The 25,609-nt window shown below is 59.5% G+C and overlaps 3 protein-coding genes across 6 annotated transcripts in view; 2 read left to right on the top strand and 1 right to left on the bottom strand.

Annotated features, from left to right (window-relative positions):
• Nucleotides 1-14,359, top strand: part of PDE6B (phosphodiesterase 6B) — a 44,052-nt gene extending 29,693 nt beyond the window's left edge. Inside the window, exons 9-22 of one of the 2 annotated variants that reach the window (XM_023206724.1) lie at nt 1,546-1,695; nt 2,035-2,178; nt 2,948-3,013; nt 4,316-4,462; nt 5,934-6,041; nt 6,305-6,414; nt 7,207-7,294; nt 7,870-7,970; nt 8,203-8,310; nt 9,103-9,166; nt 9,498-9,572; nt 10,797-10,880; nt 12,092-12,242; nt 13,520-14,359. In XM_023206724.1, the coding sequence (XP_023062492.1) occupies nt 1,546-1,695; nt 2,035-2,178; nt 2,948-3,013; nt 4,316-4,462; nt 5,934-6,041; nt 6,305-6,414; nt 7,207-7,294; nt 7,870-7,970; nt 8,203-8,310; nt 9,103-9,166; nt 9,498-9,572; nt 10,797-10,880; nt 12,092-12,242; nt 13,520-13,578 (1,455 nt within the window). In that variant the 3' untranslated portion in view covers nt 13,579-14,359. Of the gene's footprint in view, nt 1-1,545; nt 1,696-2,034; nt 2,179-2,947; nt 3,014-4,315; nt 4,463-5,933; nt 6,042-6,304; nt 6,415-7,206; nt 7,295-7,869; nt 7,971-8,202; nt 8,311-9,102; nt 9,167-9,497; nt 9,573-10,796; nt 10,881-12,091; nt 12,243-13,516 lie in introns of both variants that reach the window. The other variant, XM_023206723.1, reaches the window with a different exon arrangement.
• A 1,554-nt stretch (nt 14,360-15,913) lies between these two features.
• Nucleotides 15,914-18,182, bottom strand: ATP5ME (ATP synthase membrane subunit e). The gene is made up of 4 exons (XM_023206730.2): nt 18,035-18,182; nt 17,753-17,807; nt 17,136-17,234; nt 15,914-16,003 (listed from the first exon to the last, which is right to left on the bottom strand). The coding sequence occupies exons 1-4, from the start codon at nt 18,170-18,172 to the stop codon at nt 15,978-15,980; spliced, it is 318 nt and encodes a 105-aa protein (XP_023062498.1). The 5' UTR covers nt 18,173-18,182; the 3' UTR covers nt 15,914-15,977.
• Nucleotides 18,005-25,609, top strand: part of MYL5 (myosin light chain 5) — a 12,875-nt gene continuing 5,270 nt past the window's right edge. Inside the window, exons 1-7 of one of the 3 annotated variants that reach the window (XM_026449205.2) lie at nt 18,005-18,518; nt 19,934-20,070; nt 22,538-22,645; nt 22,842-22,917; nt 23,819-23,923; nt 24,409-24,487; nt 25,057-25,105. In XM_026449205.2, the coding sequence (XP_026304990.1) occupies nt 22,854-22,917; nt 23,819-23,923; nt 24,409-24,487; nt 25,057-25,105 (297 nt within the window). In that variant the 5' untranslated portion in view covers nt 18,005-18,518; nt 19,934-20,070; nt 22,538-22,645; nt 22,842-22,853. Of the gene's footprint in view, nt 18,623-19,933; nt 20,071-21,763; nt 21,857-21,886; nt 21,902-22,537; nt 22,646-22,841; nt 22,918-23,818; nt 23,924-24,408; nt 24,488-25,056; nt 25,106-25,609 lie in introns of those variants that run through there. The other 2 variants (XM_023206728.2, XM_023206729.3) reach the window with 2 other exon arrangements.

The following is a 25,609-nucleotide window of genomic DNA, read 5'->3' as shown; positions in this document are numbered from 1 at the left end:
AAAAAAAAAAAAAAAAAAAGAAGAGATTTTGATTCAGCAATGATGAAGTGAATTAGTTTTTGCCACTTAAGAAACAACCTCAGCCAGTGTGGTGGCTCATCAGCACTTTGGGAGGCCGTGGCAGGTGGATCACCTGAGGTTAGGGGTTCAAGACCAACCTGGCCAACATGGTGAAACCCTGTCTCTACTAAAAATACACAAAAGAATTAGAGGCCGGGCACAGTGGCTCACGCCTGTAATCCCAGCACTTTGGGAGGCCGAGACGGGCGGATCACGAGGTCAGGAAATCGAGGCCATCCTGGCTAACACGGTGAAACCCCGTCTCTACTAAAAATACAAAAAAAAAAAAAAAAATAGCTGGGCGTGGTGGCAGGCGCCTGTGGTCCCAGCTACACAGGAGGCCGGGCAGGAGAATGGCATGAACCCGGGAGGCAGAGCTTGCAGTGAGCTGAGATCCGGCCACTGCACTCCAGCCTGGGCGACACAGTAAGACTCCGTCTCAAAAAAAAAAAAAAAAAAAGAATTAGAATTAGCTGGGTGTGATCTCAGCTACTCTGGAGACTGAGGCAGGAGGAATCGCTTGAACCTGGGAGGTGGAGGTGGCAGTGAGCTGAGATCACGCCACTGCACTGCAGCCTGGGTGACAGAGCAAGATTCCGTCTCAAAAAAACAAAAAAGAAACAAGTTCGAAGTCCCAGCAGCTGGCCAGAAGCCTGTATTTCATGCTCACTGGTCTGGAGGTCGGCTGAGGCTCAGTGGGGCTAAGCTGGTCTTAGCTGGACTCGCTGGGTTCGCTGGGCCAGACTGGGCTCGGCTGGACAAGGGTTTGAGTCTGCTCCACGCACGTCCATCTGGTGCTGCATGGCCAGGGCAGGCTCACTCCTGGGGAAGGTGGAGGGCCAACCGGGCTGGTCCAAACACTTTGTCCCTGGGAGCCTCCTCTGGGAACCAGCCCACCGTCCATATTTCACTGGCCGGGCCCAGGACCCGTGGGATGGGAGACAGGAGCAACCACATCATTCCCAGGGTCCAGGGCAAATGAAAACATGAGGCCCCTTGATTAGCGATTAATTATGAAGAACTTTAAGAGGGTGACAGCAGAGCACTCAGCCACACACGGGACGGAGAGCGGCTCCTCGGGACCCCAGCCCCACACTCACCCGTGAGGCCGTGACCGCAGCCCCCACACACGCCCGTGAGGCCATGACCGCAGCCCCCACACGCGCCCGTGAGGCCGTGACCGCAGCCCCCACACGCACCTGTGAGGCCGTGACCGCAACCCCCACACACATGCCCGTGAAACCACCCCTGGTGGGAGAACAGCGTGCACCTCCTCCAGTGGGAAAATATCCTGACACAAAAACCATGGACATAAACTCCAAATGCAAAGAGGGAGAGAGGGAGAAAGGAAATGCAGAGAGCAGAGGCAGGAATGAGTCCAGTTGTCACAGCTCCAGGGGAGAAGACGTGAGGTCACTCTCCCCGGCCACACTGGGTCAGGGCCAGCCTCAGGGCAGAGCTCAGCTCTGGACACCGCTCCTGCAGGAAGGGGCCCTGGATGACTCCGGGTGGCTCATCAAGAATGTGCTGTCCATGCCCATTGTCAACAAGAAGGAGGAGATCGTGGGGGTCGCCACGTTTTACAACAGGAAGGACGGGAAGCCCTTTGACGAACACGACGAGGTTCTCATGGAGGTAAGCACCTGGGCAGACGTGGTTCCGCCGGGGATGCCCTGCGAGGGGTGGGGCCTGTGCCGTGTGGGGGCCTCCCCGCCACGCATTCAGCCATGTGTGCGTGCTCGTGTGCGTGTTGTGTACGTGTGGTGCAGCGTGCGGCCAGGGAGAGGATGACAAAGGGCCCCCCCGGGGACAGGGGACTCTGCAGAGCACCCGGGAGACCCCGCACGGAAGCACTGCGACACCACGGTGGCAGCCCCAGGACCTGCCTGCCGAGCCACGGGGCCCGGCACACGGGCACACGGGAGGGGGCGCGCCAGGAGCACTGAGCGCCAGTGACACTGCCACCCCCTCCAGTCCCTGACACAGTTCCTGGGCTGGTCAGTGATGAACACCGACACCCACGACAAGATGAACAAGCTGGAGAACCGCAAGGACATTGCACAGGACATGGTCCTTTACCACGTGAAGTGCGACAGGGACGAGATCCAGCTCATCCTGGTGCGGCGGGGGCAGGTCGTCCAGGGGTCACCCAGGGGCCACAGCTTTGCAGTGGGAGCAGGTCATCCAGGGCTCCATCCAGGGGTCGCCCAGAGGTCATGGCTGTGCGGCAGGGGCAGGTCGTCCAGGGGCTGTGTGGCGGGAACAGGTCACCAGGGTCACAGATGTGTGGCAGGGGCAGGTCGCCCAGGGGTCATGGCTCCCTCTGTGCAGTGGGGGACCAGGTCACTCAGGGGTCACAGTGGGGGCAGGTCACCCAGGGGTCACAGTGGGGCCAGGTCACTCAGGGGTCACAGTGGGGGCAGGTCGCCCAGGGGTCATGGTTCCCTCTGTGCAGTGGGGCCAGGCTACCCAGGGGTCACAGCTCTCTCTGTGTGGCAGGGGCACGGCCCTGGGGCCAGAGCCGAGGACAGCCCTGGCATACCCCCTGAGATCTCTCTGTCTGCATAGCCCCGGTACCCCTTCCCTGTGCTCAATCTCCCCAGGCAGGGGCCTTGTGTGGCCAGAGCCCTCCTGGTCATCATGAGAGAGTCCCATCATTATACCTGGGGACTGTAAAGCAGTGCCCAGGAGACAGGACAGGTGGGAAAGTGAGCAGGCCGTGCCACGGTCGTTTGTCTCCAGATCAGAGGCTGCCAGGGCCTTCCCAAGGAGAAGGCATGAGCTCTTGGCAGCACCTTCCTCCAGGTCACACGGGGTGGACGCACTGCTGTCACCCTGTCCCACACGCGAGGCTCCTTCTTGTGACGCGTCTGTGTCTCTGTGCTAGCCAACCAGAGCACGCCTGGGGAAGGAGCCTGCTGACTGCGATGAGGACGAGCTGGGCGAAATCCTGGTAAGAACCTCGCTCCCATCCCTCCAGTGGAGGCCGGCCACATGTGAGGCTGGGAGGAAGAGCTCTCCATTCTCCGGGACCCAAGGGTGCTTTGCACACACAGTGACATCGGGGATGTTGGTGCTGTGTGTGTGTATACTTGTGTATCTAAGCACCTCAGTGTACGTGTGTCCACCTAAGCCTGGCTTTCAGTCTCAGCCAGTGTGTCTTTGAGTGTGTTTGCAAGACCAGAATGTGGGTTTGATGTCTGCACTCCTGAGTGTATCTTCGTGTCTTCCTGTCTCCTCTGTGCTTTGCCAGATGTTTAGTCTTCACCAGATGTTTAGTGGGGCCTGACTTGGACTACGTGCCTGTCTATGTCATCTCTGCTGTTGAGTGCCTAGGTGCCTACAACACCCAGTGTGTGTGCATCTGCATGTGTGCACACACGGGGGTGTCTGTGTGCATGTGTGTGCACATGTGGGTATGTAGTGTGCATGCGTATGAGTATACACGTGTATATATGTGGGGGTGTGTGCACGTGTGTACACACGAGTATGTGTGTGCATGTATGTGTGCACACATGGGTGTTTATGTGTGTGTGCTTGTGTGTGCACAGGTGGGTGTGTATTGTGTGCACATGTGTGTGCATATGGGTATATAGAGACACATGCTTGTGTGTGTCTCCCAGAGACCATTGCTGGATCAGTGTGGGGATTACATGGTGTCCCCATCATCCTGTGTCTGTCTGTGCAATTCACCCAGAATCTCCCCAGGCTGTGCGCCTTGTGAGGAGGCCTTGGGCCAAGCATGGGAATGTGCCAGTGAGTCCACTGTTGTGTGTGTTACCTCATGGCTGTGTGTGAGCCTACATGTGTGAGTCTGCACGTGTGTGCCTGCGTGTCTGTGGGTGTGCCTGGGTGCTTATGTGTGTGCCTGTATGTCCACACTGGTGCCTTTGTATTCACAGGAGTGGCCGTGTGTCCAGGTGTGCCTGTGTCACGTGTGTGTCTGTATCCGTGTGTGTGTGTTTCTTTTCATGTGCACACCTTTGTGTTTTCTTATTGCAACAACATCACCCTGTCCACCCAACTGGGCAAGTTCTTCACTGTTGGGCCACAGGGTAGAAGAGGGGAGAGTGAGGCTGAGTCACGGGGGCGTGTGAGCAGCCTGGGATACAGGCTGGAGCGCCAGAATGACACGTCTCCTCAGAGATGCCTGGGGTGTCTGAGGCTTGACAGGGGATCCCGAGAGAAGAAAGGATGAGAAGTAAGTGGGGGCTGTGGCGAGCCAACTTCCCTCAGCCCACAATCCCTCCCACAGAAGGAGGAGCTGCCAGGACCCACCACATTTGACATCTACGAATTCCACTTCTCTGACCTGGAGTGCACTGAACTGGACCTGGTCAAATGCGGCATCCAGATGTACTACGAGCTGGGCGTGGTGCGAAAGTTCCAGATCCCCCAGGAGGTGGGAGACACCGCAGGGCGCATAGTCAGGTCCCTGAGGGCACCCAGGATGTGGGGATGGGGATGTGGGCAGGGCCTCAGGTTCCCCAGAAGGTGAGGGGGATGGGATTGGGGGTTCCAGATCCCACAGGAAATTTAGAGGGCAGACGTGTTCACAGAACAGGTAAAATGCATACGGGAAGTAAGCATAAAACAAATAATTGGATGGCTGGATTGATGGGTGGCTGGGTGGGTGGAAAGCAGGAAGGAAGGAGAGAGGTCAGGAAGAAGGAAGGAAGGAAGGAAGGAAGGAAGGCAGGCAGGCAAACAGGTAAGCAGAAAGAAACAAAGAATAAATGGATGGATGGGTGGGTGGGCCAGTGGCGGTTGGATGGTCAGATAAATGGATGGATGGGTGGGTGGGCCAATGGTAGTTGGATGGTTGGATAAGTGAATGGATGGATGGATGGATGGAGAAGTGGGTGGATGAGTGATAGATGAGTAGGTGGGTCAATTCATGAATTAATAGATGGGTCGATGAATGGGTGAATGGATGGGTGGACAGCAGATGGATGGTGAATGGATAGATTTAAAGTTTTATTATTAGGAGTTCCAAGCAATTTGATCATTAGGCACATCATCTGGCAATAACAGGGGATTTGGTGTGGGGTGCTGAGGAGATGGAGGCATCCCATCACCTAAACAGAGAGCACAAAGTGGCCCTCCATGTTTGGCCACAGCAGCGCTTCTCAGAGACCCCATGGGGAGGACGGGATGGCTTTCCCAGCCCTCGTCCACAGCTCTGTGCCCTCCCTGGGTTCTCCTGCTCTGCCCTGCTTCCAACATTGCATCTCGGGGGGCTTCCCACAGCCCAAGGAAGAGAATCCTCTTTTCTCCTGCCCCTCTGAGAACAGGTGCAGCAGGCCGGCATTTTCAAAATAAATTTTACTAAATAGTAAGGGAAAACACTCAAGAAAAGATGTATAGAAATATGTGCAGAATGAAAGATATTTCCAAATAATTTTCTGACCCTAAAAATCACAATGGCTGCAGGAAGAGCTCCCAGTGACCAGCGTTCTCTTGCCCTGCAGACATCGGCTCTCCCATCCCAGCCTGCAGCCCACACATTCTGCTCATTCAAATGTCCATGCCTAAAACTGACATCTTAAAATATGCTGTGTCCCCAGGGGTCCTCCTCCCAGCTTGAGGCCAGGCAGTCGGATGGAGGCCGGGCAGCCCCTGAAGGCTGGGGCTGTTCTCAGCTCCTGCCCTGCCTGGCTCCACCCCATAGGTGCCAATGTGGCAGCTCCTACCCAAGAAGGCCAGTGGAGGCCGGGGGAAACACAGGGATGGGGACGGTTGGGGAGTCCAGGAGATAGGGTGTGGGGATGACGGCACGGAGCAGAGCTTCCACCATGAAGTGAACCACATGTGCCACTCTGGTGGGACTCGCACACTGGCCGCCGAGCCCTGTGTCCTCTCCGCCCCCCTAGGTCCTGGTGCGGTTCCTGTTCTCCATCAGCAAAGGCTACCGGAGAATCACCTACCACAACTGGCGTCACGGCTTCAACGTGGCCCAGACGATGTTCACGCTGCTCATGGTGCGTGGCTGCCAGAATGGCCAGGGTTGTGCGGGCCCTCCTGGTACCGAGGGCAGCGCTCATGCACCTGGAGGGACGAGATGGGGGTCCTCCCAGGGCAGAGGGATGGAGGAGGGCAACGCGCTCTGACACCGCGCACCCCGCCCCCCAGTCCTGCAGTGGTTGGAGGGCACCCGGGCCGACTCCTCTGCCATCCCAGCCCCTCACCACTCCCCACCCTGCTGGAGCCAGGACCGGTGAGCAAGGCGGCCCTGTCTCTACAGACCGGCAAACTGAAGAGCTACTACACAGACCTGGAGGCCTTCGCCATGGTGACAGCTGGCCTGTGCCACGACATCGACCACCGCGGCACCAACAACCTGTATCAGATGAAGTAGGCACCGCAGGCGGGCGTGTGAACTAGCCCTACATCAACTCCACGCCCTTGGCATGAATCGGGCTCCGCATAGCAGACTATGTAGAAAGTGGAGTCCACGGCCGGGGCAGTGGGCCACACCCGTACTCCAGCACTGTGGGAGGCCAAGGCGAGCAGACTGCTTGAGCCCAGGAGTTCGAGACCAGCCTGGGCAACATGGCAAGATCTCTCCTCTACAAAAACTTTTTAAAACATAGTTGTGTATGGTGGCGCACGCCTGTGGTCCCAGCTACTTAGGAGGCTGAGGTGGGAGGATCACTTGAGCCCAGGAGGTCAAGGCTGTGTTGAGCCATGACTGCACCACTGCCCTCCAGCCTGGGCGACAGAGCCAGACCCTGTCTCAAAAAAAAAGAAAGAAAGTGGGGCCCAGGCGCGGTGGCTCAAGCCTGTAATCCCAGCACTTTGGGAGGCCGAGACGGGTGGATCACGAGGTCAGGAGATCGAGACCATCCTGGCTAACACCGTGAAACCCCGTCTCTACTAAAAAATACAAAAAGCTAGCCGGGCGAGGTGGCGGGCGCCTGTAGTCCCAGCTACTTGGGAGGCTGAGGCAGGAGAATGGCGGGAACCCGGGAGGCAGAACTTGCAGTGAGCTGAGATCCGGCCACTGCACTCCAGCCTGGGTAACAGCGAGACTCCGTCTCAAAAAAAGAAAGAAAAAGAAAGTGGGGCTCGTCTGGAGGGGCTGCAGAGCACAGGGTGGGCTGAGGGCAGGTGCCATGGGCCTCACCTCCACCGCCTGTGTAACAGGTCCCAGAACCCCTTGGCTAAACTCCACGGCTCCTCCATTTTGGAGCGGCACCACCTGGAGTTCGGGAAGTTCCTGCTCTCCGAGGAGGTTGGTATCCTCATTTTCGGTGTCTGCTGTGGGTGCTGGGGATGCAGCGTCCGCAGGACCGCAGGGCTCTGATGCGGAGGGTGAGCATTGGGTGGGTGAGCACTGGGTGAGGGTAGCAGAGAAGGCCCAGGGCCAAGGCTGGGGGCAGGTGCATGGGAGACTCTGGGAAGACGCTTGTGGGGCCCGATCCACATCTGGAGAGGACCCCTCGTGGGGTCGGGTGGGGTGGAAGCCGAGGGGGAAGCGGCCTGGGACCCACCAGCGGGGGAATGAGGGGCAGCCGAGCCCTGAGTGGCCCCCGAGGAACTGGACCCTCAGCGGCCCCCTCCCTGCCCTCCCCGGTGGTGACCTCTGAGGCCATCTGCATCCCAAGCTGATGACCCCGGGCGGGAGCCGCTGGCGGAGGGCTGGGCACCCTGAGGAGGGCTCTGAGCAGCAGGCGGATTTAGGGGGCCCGCCCACCGAGGGCCCGGGGACGTGAGAGGCACAGGCAGCCGGGGCGGAGGGGGCGGGGTCCCCGGGCACCCCGAGAGGTGACCGCAGGGCGCCTGACGCGCTGGGCACGACCTCCGCAGACCCTGAACATCTACCAGAACCTGAACCGGCGGCAGCACGAGCACGTGATCCACCTGATGGACATCGCCATCATCGCCACGGACCTGGCCCTGTACTTCAAGTGCGCGCCTTCCCGGGAGGGGCGCCTCGCGGGGCGGGCGGGAAGCCTGGGACCCCCAGCAGACACGGGGGCGCAGCGGCCGGTTAGCCCGGGGGACGCAGCCCCGGATTCTGTCCCTGCCCGCACACCCCGACGGGGCCGCGCTCCGGCTCCGCTCCTCCCTGCAGACGGGCGCTTGGGGCGGGGTCTCCACACTTGCTCCCACCTGCACCTCCCTTGTTCCTGGGTTCAGGAAGAGAGCGATGTTTCAGAAGATCGTGGATGAGTCCAAGAACTACGAGGACAAGAAGAGCTGGGTGGAGTACCTGTCCCTGGAGACCACCCGGAAGGAGATCGTCATGTGAGCGCGGGCGGAGGGGGCACGAGGGCTGTGCTTCCCCCGCAGGGACCCCACCCACTCACCAACTGGTTAACCCTGCAGCCCTCCCCAGATGCTCTGGAGCAGAAAGAGCCGGTCGCGGCAGCTTGTAGAGGCCTGTGAAACAAATGCGCTGTCCTTACTTCCCCCCAACGCTCAGGGAGAGGGTGCAGAGGTGGGGAGCACACAGGCACTGCCTTGGTCTGTAGCCCTGGGCGATAACTTACTTCATTTTGACTTTCCACTTTTTCACCTGTAAAATGGTGATTCACAACCAGCACCTCCGCAGGCTGGTCCCAGGGACCCAGTAAGAAAATGCATATAAACCAGGTCAGGTGCAGTGGCTCAAGCCTGTAATCCCAGCACTTTGGGAGGCCAAGGTGAGTGGATCACCTGAGGTCAGGAGTTTCAGACCAGCCTGGCCAACATGGTGAAACCCCGTCTCTACTAAAAATACAAAAATTAGCCGGGCGTGGAGGCGGGCGCCTGAAATCCCAGCTACTCGGGAGGCTGAAGCACGAGAATGGGGAGGTGGAGGTTGCAGTGAGCTGAGATCGCGCCATTGCACTCCAGCCTAAGTGACAGAGCAAGACTCCATCTCAAAAAAGAAAACACATATAGACCACCTGCCCTCAGCAGATGCCCATCAGCACTCATGCCCTCAGCAGATGCCCTCAGCAGATGCCCTCAGCAGATGCCCATCAGCACTCATGCCCTCAGCAGATGCCCTCAGCAGATGCCCATCAGCACTCATGCTGGCTTGTGTGTCTGTAGGGCCATGATGATGACAGCCTGCGATCTCTCTGCCATCACCAAGCCCTGGGAAGTCCAGAGCAAGGTTAGGACACAGAGCCCTCCAGACCCAGAGTCCGCACCTCTCAGCACAGGGGACTGCCGGCGGGGGAGGTGGGGGGCCGTGGGAGCCTCGCAGACGAAGGACCATTGTTTGCAAGGAGCGCTGAGGGCTGCCTCCTCCTCCGCCTCTGGGCCAGGCCAGGGTGGCAAGGGGGGGGGGGCGGCTGCTGCAGTGTGCCCAACCAGAACCCTGTTTGGTGAGGACCCTGGGGGTCTGGGGAGGAGAAGACCGAGGCTCAGAGCCTCACAGGGCAGGCCCAGGCCCTCCACATGGGCTCAGAGCTCCACAGACAGCTGCCTTCCTTTGCCTCCAGGTCGCACTCCTTGTGGCTGCTGAGTTCTGGGAGCAAGGTGACTTGGAAAGGACAGTCTTGGATCAGCAGCCCATTGTGAGTGCTGCTTCTGGAAACTTCCACTCCTGAAATGGGCGTTAGAGACCCCTCTTGGTCCTCGGGAGCCTCAGGTCCTGGCTTGGGGTCAGGCAGGGGGTTCTGAGGTCCTGGGGCTTTATCTCAGTTTGTGGGGGTCACGTGACATGCGTATGGGTGGCTCGGATCTGGGTGCAGCTGTGGCTTGAGCGATGCTTACACAGAGGTGACGTTGTTGGCACTGAAGGAACGAGGGCCACCGGCTCATCACCAAGAGCCTCTGGGTCCAGGCAGCTCTGCAGGGGAACCCCAGCGGGGCCTCCAGCCATGTCCCAGGAAAGCCCTGGGGAGGGTGCTGGGGCGGAGAACCCATGGGGAGTGTCTCGGGCCCACGCCGTGGTATGATGGACAATGCCAGGGTCCTCAGGTTAGCAGCGGGGTCTGGATACCTGCTGGCAGCAGGAGAGGTGCCAGCAAATGGGAGAGGTAGGATAGGCGCCAGGGAACAGGAGAGGCAGGGCTGCCCCAGCCCCACATGGACCAGGTGGGAGCTGTGCTTTCTCACACACCTGCTCCAGTGGGTGGTGATGGGCTGTCTGGAGCCTGCAGTGGAGAGGGCTTAGGCCAGATGCAGCCTCGGCAGGAAAGGGGGCCTTGGTTGGTCAGCAAAGCCCCACAGGGGAAGGACAGGCAGCAGGTTCATCCCCTGGACCCGGCCTCTAGAGTCCTGTGTGGTTCACCCTCCACGGGGAGGCTGTGAGGAGACTGACAGATAGCCCAGGGCACTCGGGGTCTGACACTAGAAACAGCTCCAGAGCACATCTGTCTGCCCCAGGCGAGTGCATGGCAAGGTCCTGGTCAGCCAAGTATCTGGGCAGTGCAGCGTGTCCGGGCTCGGCAGCTTGTCTGGGCTCGGCACCGTGTACAGCGCCATCCCCCTCCCTGCCTCTCCCCAGCTGTAAGAAGGGTCCCCAGAGCCAAGAGGGAGCGGCCCTCAGGGGACCATGGGCTGGAGCCAACAGCAGCTGTGGGAAGGAGCTGCCCACAGTTCCTAGGAGCTGTGGAGCAGCTGGCCAAGGGGGAGGGTGTCAGCTTCCCCTCCCGAGAGCCAGTTTCTGTCGGGCAGGCTGCTTCCCAGGCTGTGTCTCCACGAGCACACCTGTGTCGCAGGGTCGGGGGGCTGGGCGGGGTCTGAGGAGCTGCCTGCCCGGTCACTGTTCTCCGGCCCTCTGCTCCTCCCACCAGCCTATGATGGACCGGAACAAGGCGGCCGAGCTCCCCAAGCTCCAAGTGGGCTTCATCGACTTCGTGTGCACATTCGTGTACAAGGTTCGTGGTTCACAGGTGTTCCGAGCTGACTGGGGCAGCGTGGCTGGGAGCAGGCAAGGGGCCGTGGGCTGGAGTCATGTGGACTCACACAGGGGCCCGGTGGACGTCCTCACTGGAGCAGGGATGCCAGTGCTGGCTTCATGCCGCTCTCGAAGAGGAACATCAGTGTCCGTACCCCCACAGGTGCCCCAGCCCGTCCTCACCCTGCTGCCCCCCTGGAAGCTCTGAGCCCTTTCCCAGCCCAGAATGTCCTCCGATGGCCTCCAGGCCCACCCCAGAAGTCCCTCCTCAGTGGCCCCCGCCGCAGCCAGCACACTCTGTTTTGGGGGCCCTGGATGCAGCCCTGTGGGTTCATTCATTCCATGTCTGTGAACCCTCGAGGCAAGGCTGGGTCGGCCTGTCTGCTGTTGTGCCTGCCCGCAGTGGCGTCTGGAAAAGCAGGAGGAGCCACATCCCTGCCAATCTGCCATAGTCCGATGCCAGCTGAGTCTCCAAAGATGCAAGGCGGGCAGTGAGGGGGAGACTCGCTGGGGCAGGGGTCTGACCGTGGGGCCCCTGTGTGATGCCCACAAGAGCCACCTGCCTCCGGCTGCTCTCCCTGGTGATAGAATCCACACCCCAAGGAGGATGCCATGGGTTCCACATGAAGTTGTCCTGGAGTGGGACGTGCCCACTCCCCGCCCCAGGTCATCAGTGCTAGGGAGAAGGTGGGACAAGGGAGGATATTTGGGCCTGAAGTGGCCACAGGTCACGACCCCACTGCAGGTGCCCCCCACTGCCTCCCCCACCCCACCACACTCCATGTGATGTGCGCGAGTGCACACGTGTGGTGTGTTACATGATGTGTGCCATGTGGGGAGGGGGAAGGACGGGAGAAGGCACTGCAGGGCCTGCTGTCCACCTGCGCCCACCACTCCTCTGCCCGGCACCCTGCCCCCACCCTCTGAGCTGTTCTGCTCATTCTTGGGTTCCTCTCCCTGCAACACTGCATCTTAAGCATTCACACCCTAAAGCTCCCGGCTTTAATGTCACCAACACAAGCCCCGAGGTTTCTCCCTTCATAGGGCTCTGCTGGGAAGGTGCCCCCTCCATGGCGCTCCCTCCTCCTGCCAGGCAGTTCCCCTACGAGGGGGAGCAGCTGGGGAAGGGCTATCTTACTTTTGGAGAGCAGGCAGGACAAGACTCGTGGTGACTTCTCGACCCCCCCTCAGGAGTTCTCCCGTTTCCACGAAGAGATCCTGCCCATGTTCGACCGACTGCAGAACAACAGGAAGGAGTGGAAGGCACTGGCTGATGAGTACGAAGCCAAAGTGAAGGCTCTGGAGGAGAAGAAGGAGGAGGAGAGGGTGGCGCTCAAGAAAGGTCTGACTGTGTGTGGCTTGCGGGGCAGGGACTCGGTGACTCTCCCAAAACGAAGTGAAAAGACAAGGCGCAGAGCAGAGTTAAAATGGAGAAAAGCAGAGCCACTTTCAAGCAGCCCCGAGGTGGACAGGGCCATGGTGCAGGGAGCGGGGCCACGGCGGGGGAGAGCAGCAGCTGACTCCATCTCGGTAGCAAACCCAAACTGAAAAGTTTCCTGTTCCTAGCTGATGAACCCCATTTTTCACTAAAGAAATAACCACATGTTACGTTCTTTATAAAAGACTTGTAACAAGTAACAAGTCAGCACACCCCCAAGTTCAAATCCCAAAAGCATTGTGGTCTGGCCATTTGCCCGCAATTGGCTACCTTAGCTCTGAGATTTGGCATGCTATTCCCACTACCCCATGCTGCTCCCACTACCCCATGCTACTCCCACTATCCCGTGCTGCTCCCACTATCCCGTGCTGCTCCCACTATCCCGTGCTATTTCCACTACCCCACGCTAGTCCCACTATTCCATGCTGCCCCCACTACCCAAAGATATTCCAGCTACCCCATGCTATTCCCACTACCCCATGCTGCTCCCACTACCCCATGCTATTCCAGCTACCCCATGCTGTTGCCACTACCCCATCCTACTCCCACGACCCCATGCTATTTCCCTACCCATGCTATTCCCAATGTCCCATGCTATTCCCCTATGCCGTGCCAGTTCCCTACCCCATGTTATTCCCAGTATCCCATGCTATTCTTCACTACACCATGCTATTCCCATTATCTCGTGCTATTCCCACTATCCCATGCTATTCCCCATCCCATGCTATTCCCGCTATGCCACGCTATTTATTCCCCTACCCCACGCTATTCCCACTATGCCATGCTATTCCCACTACTCCATGCTAGTCCCCTATGCCACGCTATTTATTCCCACTATCCCGTGCTATTCCCCTATCCCGTGCTATTTCACTACCCCACGCTATTCCCACTATCCCGTGCTATTCCCCGACCCCATGCTATTCCTGCTATCCCATGCTACATAAACAAGGAGACTTCAGCGCTGTGGAAGGCCACGATGAGCATAATCAGGGCACAGTGTCAACAGGGGCTAAAGCACTAAGAAAGGCTCAGCCTGGCTAATCAGCTTGGACTGGTCACAGGCCCAGGCACTGTCCTTCCTCCTGCAGGGGTTGGTAGAGGTCACACCAGGCAGGAGGGAATGAACAGGCTGGTGTGCACAGGTGGTCCCACTCACCATCTTCCGTCTTCCCTTGCAGTAGGCACAGAAATTTGCAATGGCGGCCCAGCACCCAAGTCTTCAACCTGCTGTATCCTGTGAGCACCAGGCCGGTGGGGACCCAATGGCTCCCTCAGTCTTCACCCACTAGGATGTGGGTTCTGCCTGTGGCCATTTGCTACCAGAGGTTAGGAAGTCCAAGAAAATGACTGAAGATCATTTTGAATATTTTAATTTTTTTTTTTTTTTTTGAGATGGAGTCTTGCTTTGTCATCCAGGCTGGAGTGCCATGGCACAATCTCAGCTCACTGCAACCTCCACCTCCCAGGTTCAAGCGATTCTCGTGCCTCAGCCTCCCGAGTAGCTGGGACTACAGGCGCCCGCCACCACACATGGCTAATTTTTGTATTTTCAGTACAGATGGGGTTTCACCATATTGGGCAGGCTGGTCTCAAACTCCTGACCTCAGATGATCACCCCGCCTCAGCTTCCTGAAGTGCTGGGATTACAGGCATGAGCCACCACCCGTGTTTTTATAAACTGAAGCCAACTGTGAATAAATTGTAGCTTACATTACTCATAGTTTTTGGATAGTTACCACTGGGAGGTCTTTGAAAAGGATCCATCCATGAACTCTGAAATCACTGAGAACATGTGCAGCCACACATGTACATATGTGTGTACAGGTAGACAGATGGGCACAGGCCGTTTCTCATCTGGTTTAGAAAAACACACATGCTCAGAAATTCAGAATAAAATAAACGGAAAACAACTTGCCCATGATTTGTGGTAAAATGATAGCAGAAGCCACACTATATTTGACCCATCAGAAAAATTCTGCCAGAAAGGTCCAGGCCACAGGTAGAGCGGCCATCCAACTTCAGTGGTCTGAGCAGAAATGATCTATAATGAACACCACGCAGTGGCTCTGATGGCTCCAGACGGCACCAGGAGGGGTGGGCGGGGCTGGATGCTGATGCCTGTGCACCCCCATGACTAAATATGGGTGAGCCTGGAGTAAAGGACAGAGGCAAAGAAACGGACTTCCCAGTTGAAATGGGAATTATGTTAAATTCAGGATGTTCAACTCATGATGGGAGCTCCAAAGCATTTGCTCCCGACACCAATTGACACTTAACTAGATGGGCTCATTGGGGTGGGCATGGGAGAGCAGCAGACATGCCCAGCACAGTCAGAGGCCTGCAGGAAGGGGGTGCTGGGTTTTTTTGTTTGTTTTGAGACAGTCTCACTCTGTCACCCAGGCTGGAGTGTAGTGGCATGATCTTGGCTCACTGCAACCTCCACCTTCTGGGTTCAAGCAATTCTCCTGCCTCAGCCTCCTGAGTAGCTGGGATTACAGGCACCCATCACCACAACCAGCTATTTTTTGTATTTTTAGTAAAGACAGGGTTTCGCCATGTTGGCCAGACTGGTCTTGAACTCCTGACCTCAAGTGTTCCGCCCACCTCAGCCTCCCAAAGTGCTGGGATTACAGGCGTGAACCACCGTGCCCAGCCTTCATTTTCATCTCACTGGTCAGAGACCCCTGGTGTCCAGAGCCTGGGACTGGGATGAGGGGCTCCTAAGAGGTTCTGAAGGACCCTGCAACCAGCCCCTCTGGACGCCAGGACAGAATGTGAAAGCATCTTGCTCACTCAAACCTCACCTTAACCAAATGTCCTGAAAAGCTTGTAGGCTGCTCCTCCCTTTGGCCTCACATTTGCAAATGAACTCATTTTACAAACTGGGGCTCCAAGCCTAGATTTGTTCAAGGCATGTAATTGGGAAGTAGCAACTTCAATCTATCCATTGCAAACCACCAGGCCAAGGGTTAGAGCTGTTGGCAAGCTCATAGCCAGGAGGGGCGAGAAGTCCAGGAAGCCTGCAGGGAAGGGAAGTCGCTCAGGCACCACAGGACCACCTCCCTGCACAGCTCAAACAGCACTCAGGCCCTGTCCTCATGAGGTCACATCACTGGACTTTTAGTCCCAAGTCTGACCTGGCCACCTCTTGGGATCAAAGGGAGGATTTGTGAAGTGGCAGGTGGGGGCGAGGAGTTATCGTGGAGGACCCAGCTTCCCAACTGTAAGGGCGGCAGCCAGTGCCCACCTCTCCCCATCCAGGGGTCTGGGTTGCTGACAGCAGCAGCCTAGAACTCAGAATGAAGACAACCCCAGTACTCATGAGGCCTCCAGCTGACTGACTCCATTACAGACACCCTTTGGGGCGCCCACCTGGATGCCCCAGACAGAACAGGCAGCGCGTGTCTGTCCTTCCCGCTGTGTTTGTATGATGCATTCTGGGTCTGTGAAGGGTCACGTGGATTAATACTTTTGAAAGCCCCTCCCTGTCTTCCACCTCATGTGAACTGGGAGAGGGACAGAACTTCAACCTAGGAGTTTGACAACCAGTGACAGCAAATGAGAAGGAGCCAGAGTATCACACAGCACAGGAGGCTTTATTCATCCACTGCTGCTCCAGAGAGAGGGTCGCAGGGTCACTCACTTTAATATGCTGTCATCTTGGGCTGGAAGGTTAGAAGAAAAGCACATTACTACACTCAGGCAACCTAAAAAGACCACGTCAGCTTCCCAGTTGTTTTTGTTTGTTTTTTTGTTTTGAGATGGAGTCTCCCTCTGTCACCCAGGCTGAAGTGCAATGGTGTAATCTCAGCTCACTGCAACCTCTGCATCCCAGGTTAAAGCGATTCTCCCGCCTCAGCCTCCTGAGTAGCTGGGATTACAGGTACCCGCCATCATACCTGGCTAATTTTTTTTTTTAGACAAAGAGTTTCGCTTTGCTGCCCAGGAATGCGTGCAGTGGTGTGATCTCAGCTCACTGCAACCTCCGCCTCCCGGGTTCAAGCACCACCTCCCAGGTTCAAGCAATTCTCATGCCTCAGCTGAGTAGCTGGGATTACAGATGCCTGCCACTATGCCCGGCTGATTTTTTGTATTTTAGTAGAAACGGGGTTTCACCATCTTGCCCAGGCTGGTCTCGAACTCCTGAGCTCAGGCAGTCTGCCTGTCTCAGCCTCCCAAAGTGCTAGGATTACAGGCGTGAGCCACCGCACCCGGCCATGCCCAGCTAATTTTTGTAGAGACAGGGTTTTACCATGTTGGTCAGGCTGGTCTTGAACTCCTGACCTCAGGTGATCCGCCCGCCTTGGCCTCCCAAAGTGCTGGGATTACAGGCATGAGCCACCATGCCTGGCCAGCTTCCCTGTTTTTATTTTTATTTTTATTTTATTTATTTTTTTTGAGATGCAGTCTTGCTCTGTGGTCCAGGCTGGAGTGCAGTGGTGCGATCTCAGTTCACTGCAAGCTCCGCCTCCTGGGTTTAGCCATTCTCCTGTCTCAGCCTCTGGAGTAACTGGGACTACAGGCGCCGGCCACCTCGCCCGGCTAGTTTTTTGTATTTTTTTTTAGTAGAGACAGGGTTTCACCGTGTTAGCCAGGATGGCCTCGATCTCCTGACCTCGTGATCCGCCCGTCTCGGCCTCCCAAAGTGCTGGGATTACAGGCTTGAGCCACCGCGCCCGGCCGCTTCCCTGTTTTTAAACAATCCACATCTACTTAGCTCTGCTTAAATGTCCTTCTCCACCTTATCCCTGCACAAACCTGGGAGGGACAATCTATAAAGGCCAGTGTCACACGTACCTTCTGCCAATTCTCTGGCAATCCGTTTCAGTTCATCCTGCCTCTTCTTCTCCTCTGCTTCTATCCTCCTCTCCTCTTCTGCCCGAGGTTTTAGGTAACCTGTTTGGGGGAATGCAGGAGAATAAACTTCACTGGAAATGCTGCATAAAAGGAACTGCGTCCACAGGTCAAGGTATCTTCAGCGACGCTGTGAACCAGAAGCACCTGCTGTCCCCTCTCTTTATGTCAATGAGAGTCAACGTCTGACCTTCACCCTAAAGAGTCCAATGCAGAGGCTACAGGGTCCCTGCTGCCCACCCCCTCATGCACTGGCTCACTCCTCCTCTGTGAACAGTGACTGCCTCCCGTCAGACCTTAGCACTCCAACACCCACTGAGCACCCGTTTTCAACAAGCAGCAGCCGTTTTCGAGTCCCCCGCCCGAGCCTCAGAGGCCTGAGCTTTGGGTGAGCTGTTTCCACTCTAGGGGTCACGCTCGGTGGAGGACACGGTCCTGCAGCCTCGCATGCGTCCCAGCCCCGCTTCCAGGGCTGGAGTTCACCAAATGGCACAGGAAGAGCTCCACAGGAAAGCCGAGCAGATCCCGCCCCGGCCCCGGCCCCGCCCGCGGTCACTCACTGTAGCGCGTGGCTCCGTAGGCCACACCGAGGAACAGGGCGGAGTAGCGGCCGAGCTGCGAGAGAGGTTGGTCAGAGGCGGCGGGAAACCGGACTCGCGGGATGGGGGTCGCGGGAGGAGAGGGGATGGTGGGGTCGCCGGGCAGAGGTCGCAGGAGGGGTGGGGGTCGGGTCGCCGGGCGGGGATCATGGGGACGGGGGTCGCAGCCTGCGGGGTGGGAGCTGCGGGGCGGGACATGGAGGGGCCCAGAGCACTGGGCGGCGGCCGCAAAGCCTGGATCACCTTGATGAGCGGAGAGACCTGCACCGGCGGCACCATCTTGTCCGTGACCTCCGCACCGGAAGCACAACCCGCAGTCGGAAGAGGACGCCGCAAAGACCGCAAAGCCTTGGAGGCAAAGGCGGAGCTGGACGGACGCATGCGCCGTCAGCAGCGAGAGAGCGGGACGGGAAGGCGGGGCGCGCCCCCTGGCGGCCGGAGGGTGACTGCGCGCTTCCGGGCGGCGGTGACCTCACGTGAAGCGCACGCGCACAAGGGCCGGGGCGTGCTTGGATGACCACCGGCTGCTCCCGCGAGGTTGCTGTGTGAGGCGGTGTCTGCACCGAGTGGGCCGGGGGTTTCTTTTCGCCGCAGGGCTTGGGGTCGGCCGTCTCCCCGCGCCGCTGCTGAGGTCCTGTCGTGCGCGTCCTGGCCGTGTTTCCACACCCCAGACTGCGGACTGGGGCGCACTGTGTCTTCCTGCGGCGCGGAGCGTCCGGGACTTGAGGTCGGGGCGGCTTGGGCGGGTCCAGCCCCGGGGTCCGTGCTCACCTGAGGGCGGCCTGGGCAGGGACCTGGGGGTCCTGGGAGCGGAGTGTGAGCCGAGTGCAGGTGGCTCCCCGGGCATGTCCTTCCTCTACAGGGCAGTGACCCTCTGGCCAGTGTCTGTCGCCGGCCGGGCCGCGCTGGACTCCGCAGCCCGCGGTAGCATGGCCTCCAGGCCGCTCTGCCTGTGGCTGCTCTGCCTGAGGGCACCGGACGCCCTTCCCGCCGGAGCTGGAGCTTCCTCGCCCCAGGATCTCCCATCGCTTCCGTCCCAAGGAGGGGCTGGGATCTTCTTGGGAAGACCAGCCCCCAACAGAGGCTGCTCTCTGGGTCCCCCAACTCCAGCCTTCAGGACTCCACAGCTCCAAGGGCCCGCCCCGGCCCAGGCCTGAGGACCACTGAGCCCCTCACTGGTCTTTGCTGGCCTCTGTGCACCTCCCAGTAGCTGTGTGTCTCCCAGAGCTGCCCAGAGATAGGGCCTGCGGTGCCCATGCAGCCTCCCCGCTGTGCCCGGGGTGCTGACCTGCCGGTCCCATGGACACCAGGCCTGGAGTCTGGGCGGGAGCCTTGCCCCTCCCACGTTCTGGATCTTCCTGGCGGCAGCCATGCTGCCCGTGTTGGGCCATCGGCGGGCCCCCTTTGGCCCCATGCAGTAGTGACGCAAGGCCTCCTGTGTCCCCTCTCCTGGCCCTGCACTGCTACCGGCAGAAGCAACTGGAGAACTATGGCTCAGGCCTCCCTAAGGTGCAGCATCACAAACTCCAGGACTCCTGAAGCAGGCATGGGGAGGACCACAATCCTGGCGACCTGGGCTGCCTGCCCGGGCCTGAGCCGCCTCTACCCCCTCTCCTGGCTTGTTCTGGGGTCCAGGGCCTGGGCCTCTCTGGTTGAGAAACTGGGAAGTCACTGGGCTCTGTTTCCTGGGCTGGGTATACCAAGACCGATCCTATAGGGCAGAGGTTCCCATCCCCCAGCCACGGACCAGTACCAGCTTGTGGCCTGTTAGTAACCAGGCAGCACAGGATAAGGTGAGGGAGCATTGAGGGAGCATGACCGCCTGAGCTCCACCCACTGCCAGATCAGCCTGGGCATCAGATTCCCACAGGAGCATGAACCATACTGTGAGCTGCACACTTGGATCTGGATTGCGCTCTCCTTGTGAGAATCTAATGCCTGATGAACTAAGGTGGAACAGTTTCATCCCGAAACCTTCCTCCCCAACACGGAAAAATTGTCCTCCATGAAACCTGTCCCAGGTGCCAAAAAGGTTGGGGACTTGCTGTGGGACCACCCTGATCTTTTCTTCAGCTTCTGTGAGGTTGACCTGCAGCCCCTGAAGACTCCTGCCTGAGGCCTCTGCCTGAACCCTGTCCTCAGGGGGCCAGAAGCAAGCCCCAGCCCTCCCCAGACCTCCTATTGCTTGCTGAGGAAGCCGCAGGTGCGCACTGGATCCACCAGGCACCATTCTGGCCCTCAGCAAAGCCCCCACCTTCCACCAGGGCAGATGGCCTCGGGTGACAATGGTTGGTTTCCCTTCACTGGATTTTAAAATAAACCAGACTCCTCAGCAACTCCTGCTTCCAGAATCAAAAATAAGTGTCTCTGGGGCCCAAGGTGAGGGGTGAGGGGGACATAGCAGCAGCTTCCACCAGAGGTGGGGTGGGGCAGGGCAAGGCACCAGCAGACACACACCGCCCAGGGAAGACCCCCTGAAGCCGGTGGAGACCTGCCTTTGCTCAGGGCCTTTCCTGAGAGCTCAGTGGTGGGAAGGGTCCCACCTGGCTCAAGACGTTGCCCGTCAGGGCATCTGCAGCTGTCAGGTCAGCTGTGGGTGCAGAAGCCGATACTCCCCCAGCTCAGGCTCTGCTGCTATCTTTAGTGCTGTGCTGAGACTCCAGTGGCCTGGGAACCCTCTGCAGGAAGCTCTGCAGCCCTTCTCACATTCCCAGTGGCCTCGGGGGGCCTCCCAACCATGTTTCCCCTTTCGGTGTGGTTCTTCCCATTCCTGCAGCCCAGCAATGCCCCTTCAGGGTCATACCCAAACCCCACTGGAGTAGCAGCAGGGGATGCCCTGGCCCTTGCTCCCAGCCCCAGGTTCCCACATCTGGTCACCTGGCCCCTTGCAGTCAGCCCCAGGTCCCTCCTGGGCAGGTCATGCCTCCCAGGGACCTCGACCTCAGGCGTCAGTGCTGTGTAGAGACCGTTGGACCTGGGGATGGAGGCAGGCAGCATCTCAGGGGATGCTAACTGTAACCATGTGTCCCTCAGAGGGTAGGACCTCTGCTCAAGAGACACGCAAGTGGCACCTGTCTTTTTAGCTTTGCAGACACAGTGGCGCCCCCAGGGGATTCCACCCGACTGCCGTGGCTGCATACACTCACTCCCATCCGCGCCCCTGCAGCACCGAGGGGCAGCTGCCCTGGGTCCTACTACCTGCTGCCTCCCACCCAGACACAGGCCTGGGGGGCTCCAAGAGCTAGTTCTCCACTCAGTCTGCAGGCCTCTTCCTTGATCCTGCTTGGCCTGCAGACCCTCCTCCCACCCCTTGAACCAGGGCATCTGGATTGACTCTGTGGTGGCCTCCGATATCTGGCACCAGCAACAGACCCCGGGCCAGGTCCCTTCCCCAGACTCTGCCCTTGAGGCCATGGTATAGGGGGTAAGACCAGGCTCAGGGCCCTGGAGTCCCCGTCCCAGGCCATCTGAGCAGCTTGGCCATCTCCGTGGCTCCTCCATCCCAGAAATGTCATCACCCATGGGCCAGGCAAGGAGCTCCCAGCCATGAGGTCAGACCGGGTGGTCCCAGGGCTAAGGCTATGGACTGACTTTTCTGTCACTGAGGCAGGGAAGGGCGTAGACACCCCTGACACACGGAGTGTGTGTGACCAGCTGGTGTCACCCACAGCAGCTTGGTGCAAATCCAGAAACGATGCCCCTTCCTCTGGCTCTGGCAGTTCCAGGGTGCCCAGGCCCCCAGGCAAGAGCTTGTGCAGATGGCCCTGGTGACACACAGAATCCTTGGGAGAACTAAGCCCCCCTGGGGGTGGGGGACACGTGGGGTAGGAGGTGGTCCTGGCCAGAAGTGCCTGGGGAGGCTGGGGGCCTTGCGGGGTGGGGCAGGGCAAGGGTGTGAGTCACTGCCAGGCTGCCAAAGCTCACTCTGCAGTTGTCCAGTTCCCTGGGGTAGCCCCAAACCTGTCCTTGTAGGGAGTGGCAGCCGGAGTCTGAGCTGTCCTGGGGGACCAAGCGGGAGCTTAAGATGGGCAAGACCTGGGGCCCTGGGCAGACGCATCGAAGCAGGCAGAACCCTGGGCAGACGCATCGAAGCAGGCAGAAGCAGGCATGGTGAGCAGGCCGCTGTGCATGCCTGGGGTAGGCGTGTGGGTGTGAGCTGTGCCATGCGCGTGTACATGTACACAGAAAAGAGCATGGTCATGTCTGTGCATGCCTGTGAGTGCAGGTGTGGGCATGTGCTGTGTGTGCATGTGTGTGTGCATGAGCATGTGTATGTGCGTGTGTGTGACCATGCAGGTGTGGGCATGTGCTATGTGGTGGGAGGTACATGCCCCACGCTGCTGCCCTGGTGAGAGTCTGGAGCAGGATGAGGGGGTTCCTGGCCGTCATGAAATCCCAGTACCCAGAACAAGCCCACCCAGAGTCCACTTGCCCGTCAAGCCTTCAGAGGCCAAGCTGGCTCCTGCTGGACCACGATCCCTGACCACTGTGCTCTGTGGGTCTTCTGGAAGCCACTGTCTCTGCCCCCACTCCCAGTGCTGCAGCCAGACACCTGCAGCCGCCCTGCCCCCAACCCCAGCTACCCAGGCTTGAGGCTGGCATGCTCCTTAGCTGCCTGGCCCCCTCCAGCCCCACCCAAGGGCTGAGGTCCACCCTACATCTGAGTTAAGTCTCTCAAAACTCTGGGTGCTCTGGAGGGTTTCCTCAGCCAGCCCAGGACCCTCAGCCATGGTGCTCCCATCCCAGGCCAGCAGGAAGACCAAGAAGAAGGAAGGGGGTGCCCTCCGGGCCCAGAGAGCCTCATCCAATGTCTTCTCCAACTTCGAGCAGACTCAGATCCAGGAGTTCAAGGAGGTAAGACTTTCCTGCTTCACTGGGAGCCCCTGTCCCCAGAAGCCTGTGCTGGGAAGACCCCATGTGGGCTGGCTCCAGGGCCAGAGGATAGGAGTGGGAGCCTATCCTTGGTCAGGGGTGCTGAGGAGCCGGGAGCAGGGGGCAGGGGCAGGGCCCAGCCGGGTCGGCAGCACAGCAGCCTGGCCTTGCTTCCCAGGCATTCACACTCATGGATCAGAACCGAGACGGCTTCATTGACAAGGAGGACCTGAAGGACACCTACGCCTCCCTGGGTAGGTACCCAGGCAGAACGCCTCAGAGACCTTGGAGGAGGCGAATACAGAGCATCCTCCAGTCCCATACGCTGCAGCCCCTCCTCGAGTGGAGCTAGGGCCTGGGCTTTAAAGACCCATCCGACGGCCCTGAAGGCTGCGAGGGGATGGCCCTGGCCTCCCTTGGTTCCATCAGAGCTAGCAGAGAGCGTCCCAGGGTGAGACAGGGTGGGTGGTACAGCCCAAGCCTGGAAACTCAGAGTGGGCTTTGGGGCAGCAGGCTCCAGGACAGGGCTGACGCTCCGGTAGGACACCACGACACTCTGGTAGGACACTCCGGTAGGCAGGCGGCTTGCCCCAAGCTGGACCACAGAGCTGACAGGGCATGGAGACCCTGCCCAGCTGGAACACAGAGCTGGGGGAGGGCCTGGAGACCCTGCCCAGCCTCTGCAGCACAGCCTGAGTGTGGTGGGGCATACTGCCCTCCCCAGCCTCAGTTCTCCCTGTGGCATATTCTGTTCCCAGCAGCTGCCTCTGACCTGAGGCAGGAGGGCAGGGGGCTTCGGTCCCACCCTGGGAGCTGCGGAGTGGCTTCTCCTTGGGGTGGGAGGGTCGCAAGTGACCCGCCTTCCTCTCAGCCCTGCTTATGCCCAAGTAAGAACAGCAGATCCCAGCACCTTCCCAAGCTCTGTGTCACCTCCCTCTCCATCAGCCCTTAGTCCTGGGGCTCAGGGTTTGGGGTAAGGTGGACACAGCCAGCCAGATGCACCCACTGCCCCACATGCCTGGGCCAAGTGCCTCCTTCCTGCTCCCTCCCCACCCCTCCCATCTGCCTGCCTGGCCCTGTGCTGGGGTCACCTGCTGGTGGAACAGCAGACGTAGCAACAAGCCCTGCCCTGTGACGCCCCCGCATCTGTGACAGGCAAGACCAATGTCAAGGACGATGAGCTGGACGCCATGCTCAAAGAGGCCTCGGGGCCCATCAACTTCACCATGTTTCTGAACCTGTTTGGGGAGAAGCTGAGTGGTGAGCACTGGTGGGGCAGTCCTTGCCCTCCCAGTTAATTCCTGACAGTTAGAGATCCAGACATTTCACATAAAAATCCCTCTTTTCCTATCTCTGGAGAAGCCCTAGGGCCTGGCACTCTGGGAGCCCACAGCTGTGGGGCCCCATCAGCCATTCCAGAGCCATGTGCTCAGGCTCGCCCTCCTGCCCCACATGCTGTGTGACCCGCTGTCGGGACCTCTGTCCCTCACTCATGCAGCACTCACCCCCAGCTCCAGGCCTGGGCTGACCCTGGGCACTCCAAAACTCACTACATCCCAGGGCAGGAGTGCCCGACAAGGCCTCCTTGGGGCTCAGGAAAGGAGAAGGCCTTCAGGCAGAGGCCACCCTGTGGGCAGAGGTTTGGAGTCACCCCCTGCTTGGGGCAGGGGTCTCCCCTCCTGCCATCTGCCCTTGGGGACTGGCACCCTGAAGGCCCAGGGCTGAAGGTGCCTACATTGTGGCAGGTACTGATGCCGAGGAGACCATTCTAAACGCCTTCAAGATGCTGGACCCAGACGGGAAAGGGAAAATCAACAAGGAGTAGTGAGTGCCCGGCTTGGGGGGGGGGGGGTGACCGGGCCGCCGGGGGTCCCCAGTGATCTCACCCTGTCCCAAAAGACACAATCACCCACCAGATGCCACGCCCACCTCCCTACCTCTGACCAACTTCAGGACCATGAGGAGCGAACCCAGGATCCCAGCTAAGTGGGAGGCCAGCCCTGCCCACACAGGGACCAGTGGCCGGTGCCCACACAGGGACGAGTGGCTTCCCCTCAGCCCACTCCTCCATCTTCAGCTCCTGCCAGGCACTGGCCCGTAACCTCCTTCGGGCTCTGTCCCCATCAGCGGCCCCCAGGCGGGCCCCCCAGAAGTGATGACCCCTGAGTGTGTCCTCTAAGGTCCCTCAGGCTCTGTCCCCATCAACGGCTCCCCCAACCCTGATGATCCCTGAGTGTGTGTTGGGAAGCGACCTGCCCCAGGGCCACACTCCTGCGGGAAGGGCAGGAGTGCAGTGAACGGGTGCAGCCTGGGGCCCCTGGAGCACCTGAGCCCCACGAGAAGGCTCCTGCGCCCCCGCATCAGCCCGCGCTGACCCCTTTCCTCGTCCTCAGCATCAAGCGTCTGCTGATGTCCCAGGCTGACAAGATGACAGCGGAGGAGGTCTGGCCCGCGGCTCCCCTGCCAAGCCCACGAGGGGAGGGCGGGGCTCCCGGGGTCAGGCGCACGCGGGACGCGTGGGTGGAGGCGCACGCGGAGCCCGAGGGGCTGCAGCGCCGCGGTTAGGACCCAGGACAGAACAGGCCCCCGGGGGTCTCCCAAAGTGCCCGTTTGAGGAACGGAACTGGCTCAGAGGGTTCAGGTCAGCGGCTGGAGACCCCTCCCCTCCGTTAGATCAGCAGCTGGAGACCCCCTCCGCCGCCCGAGCGTCTGTCCCAGCCTGAGGGGCGGGGCTCACAGCTGTGCGGTCCCGCAGCCGCCCCCCACGCCTGACGCACCCCTCCCAGCCCCAGCCCCAGCCCCAGAGGGCGAGACCAATGCCCGGGCACCCCCAGGACTCCCGCACCTCCCCAAGACCCCACACGGTCCTCCCCGACGCTGCTGAAGGGCCGAGCCCAACACCCGTGCCCAGGCTATGGCTGCAGCCGCAGCCGCCCCGCCCCCATC

This window comes from Piliocolobus tephrosceles, chromosome 3, assembly GCF_002776525.5.
Source record: "Piliocolobus tephrosceles isolate RC106 chromosome 3, ASM277652v3, whole genome shotgun sequence".
Lineage (NCBI taxonomy): Eukaryota > Metazoa > Chordata > Mammalia > Primates > Cercopithecidae > Piliocolobus > Piliocolobus tephrosceles.
This window is presented reverse-complemented; position numbering and strand designations above follow the sequence as displayed.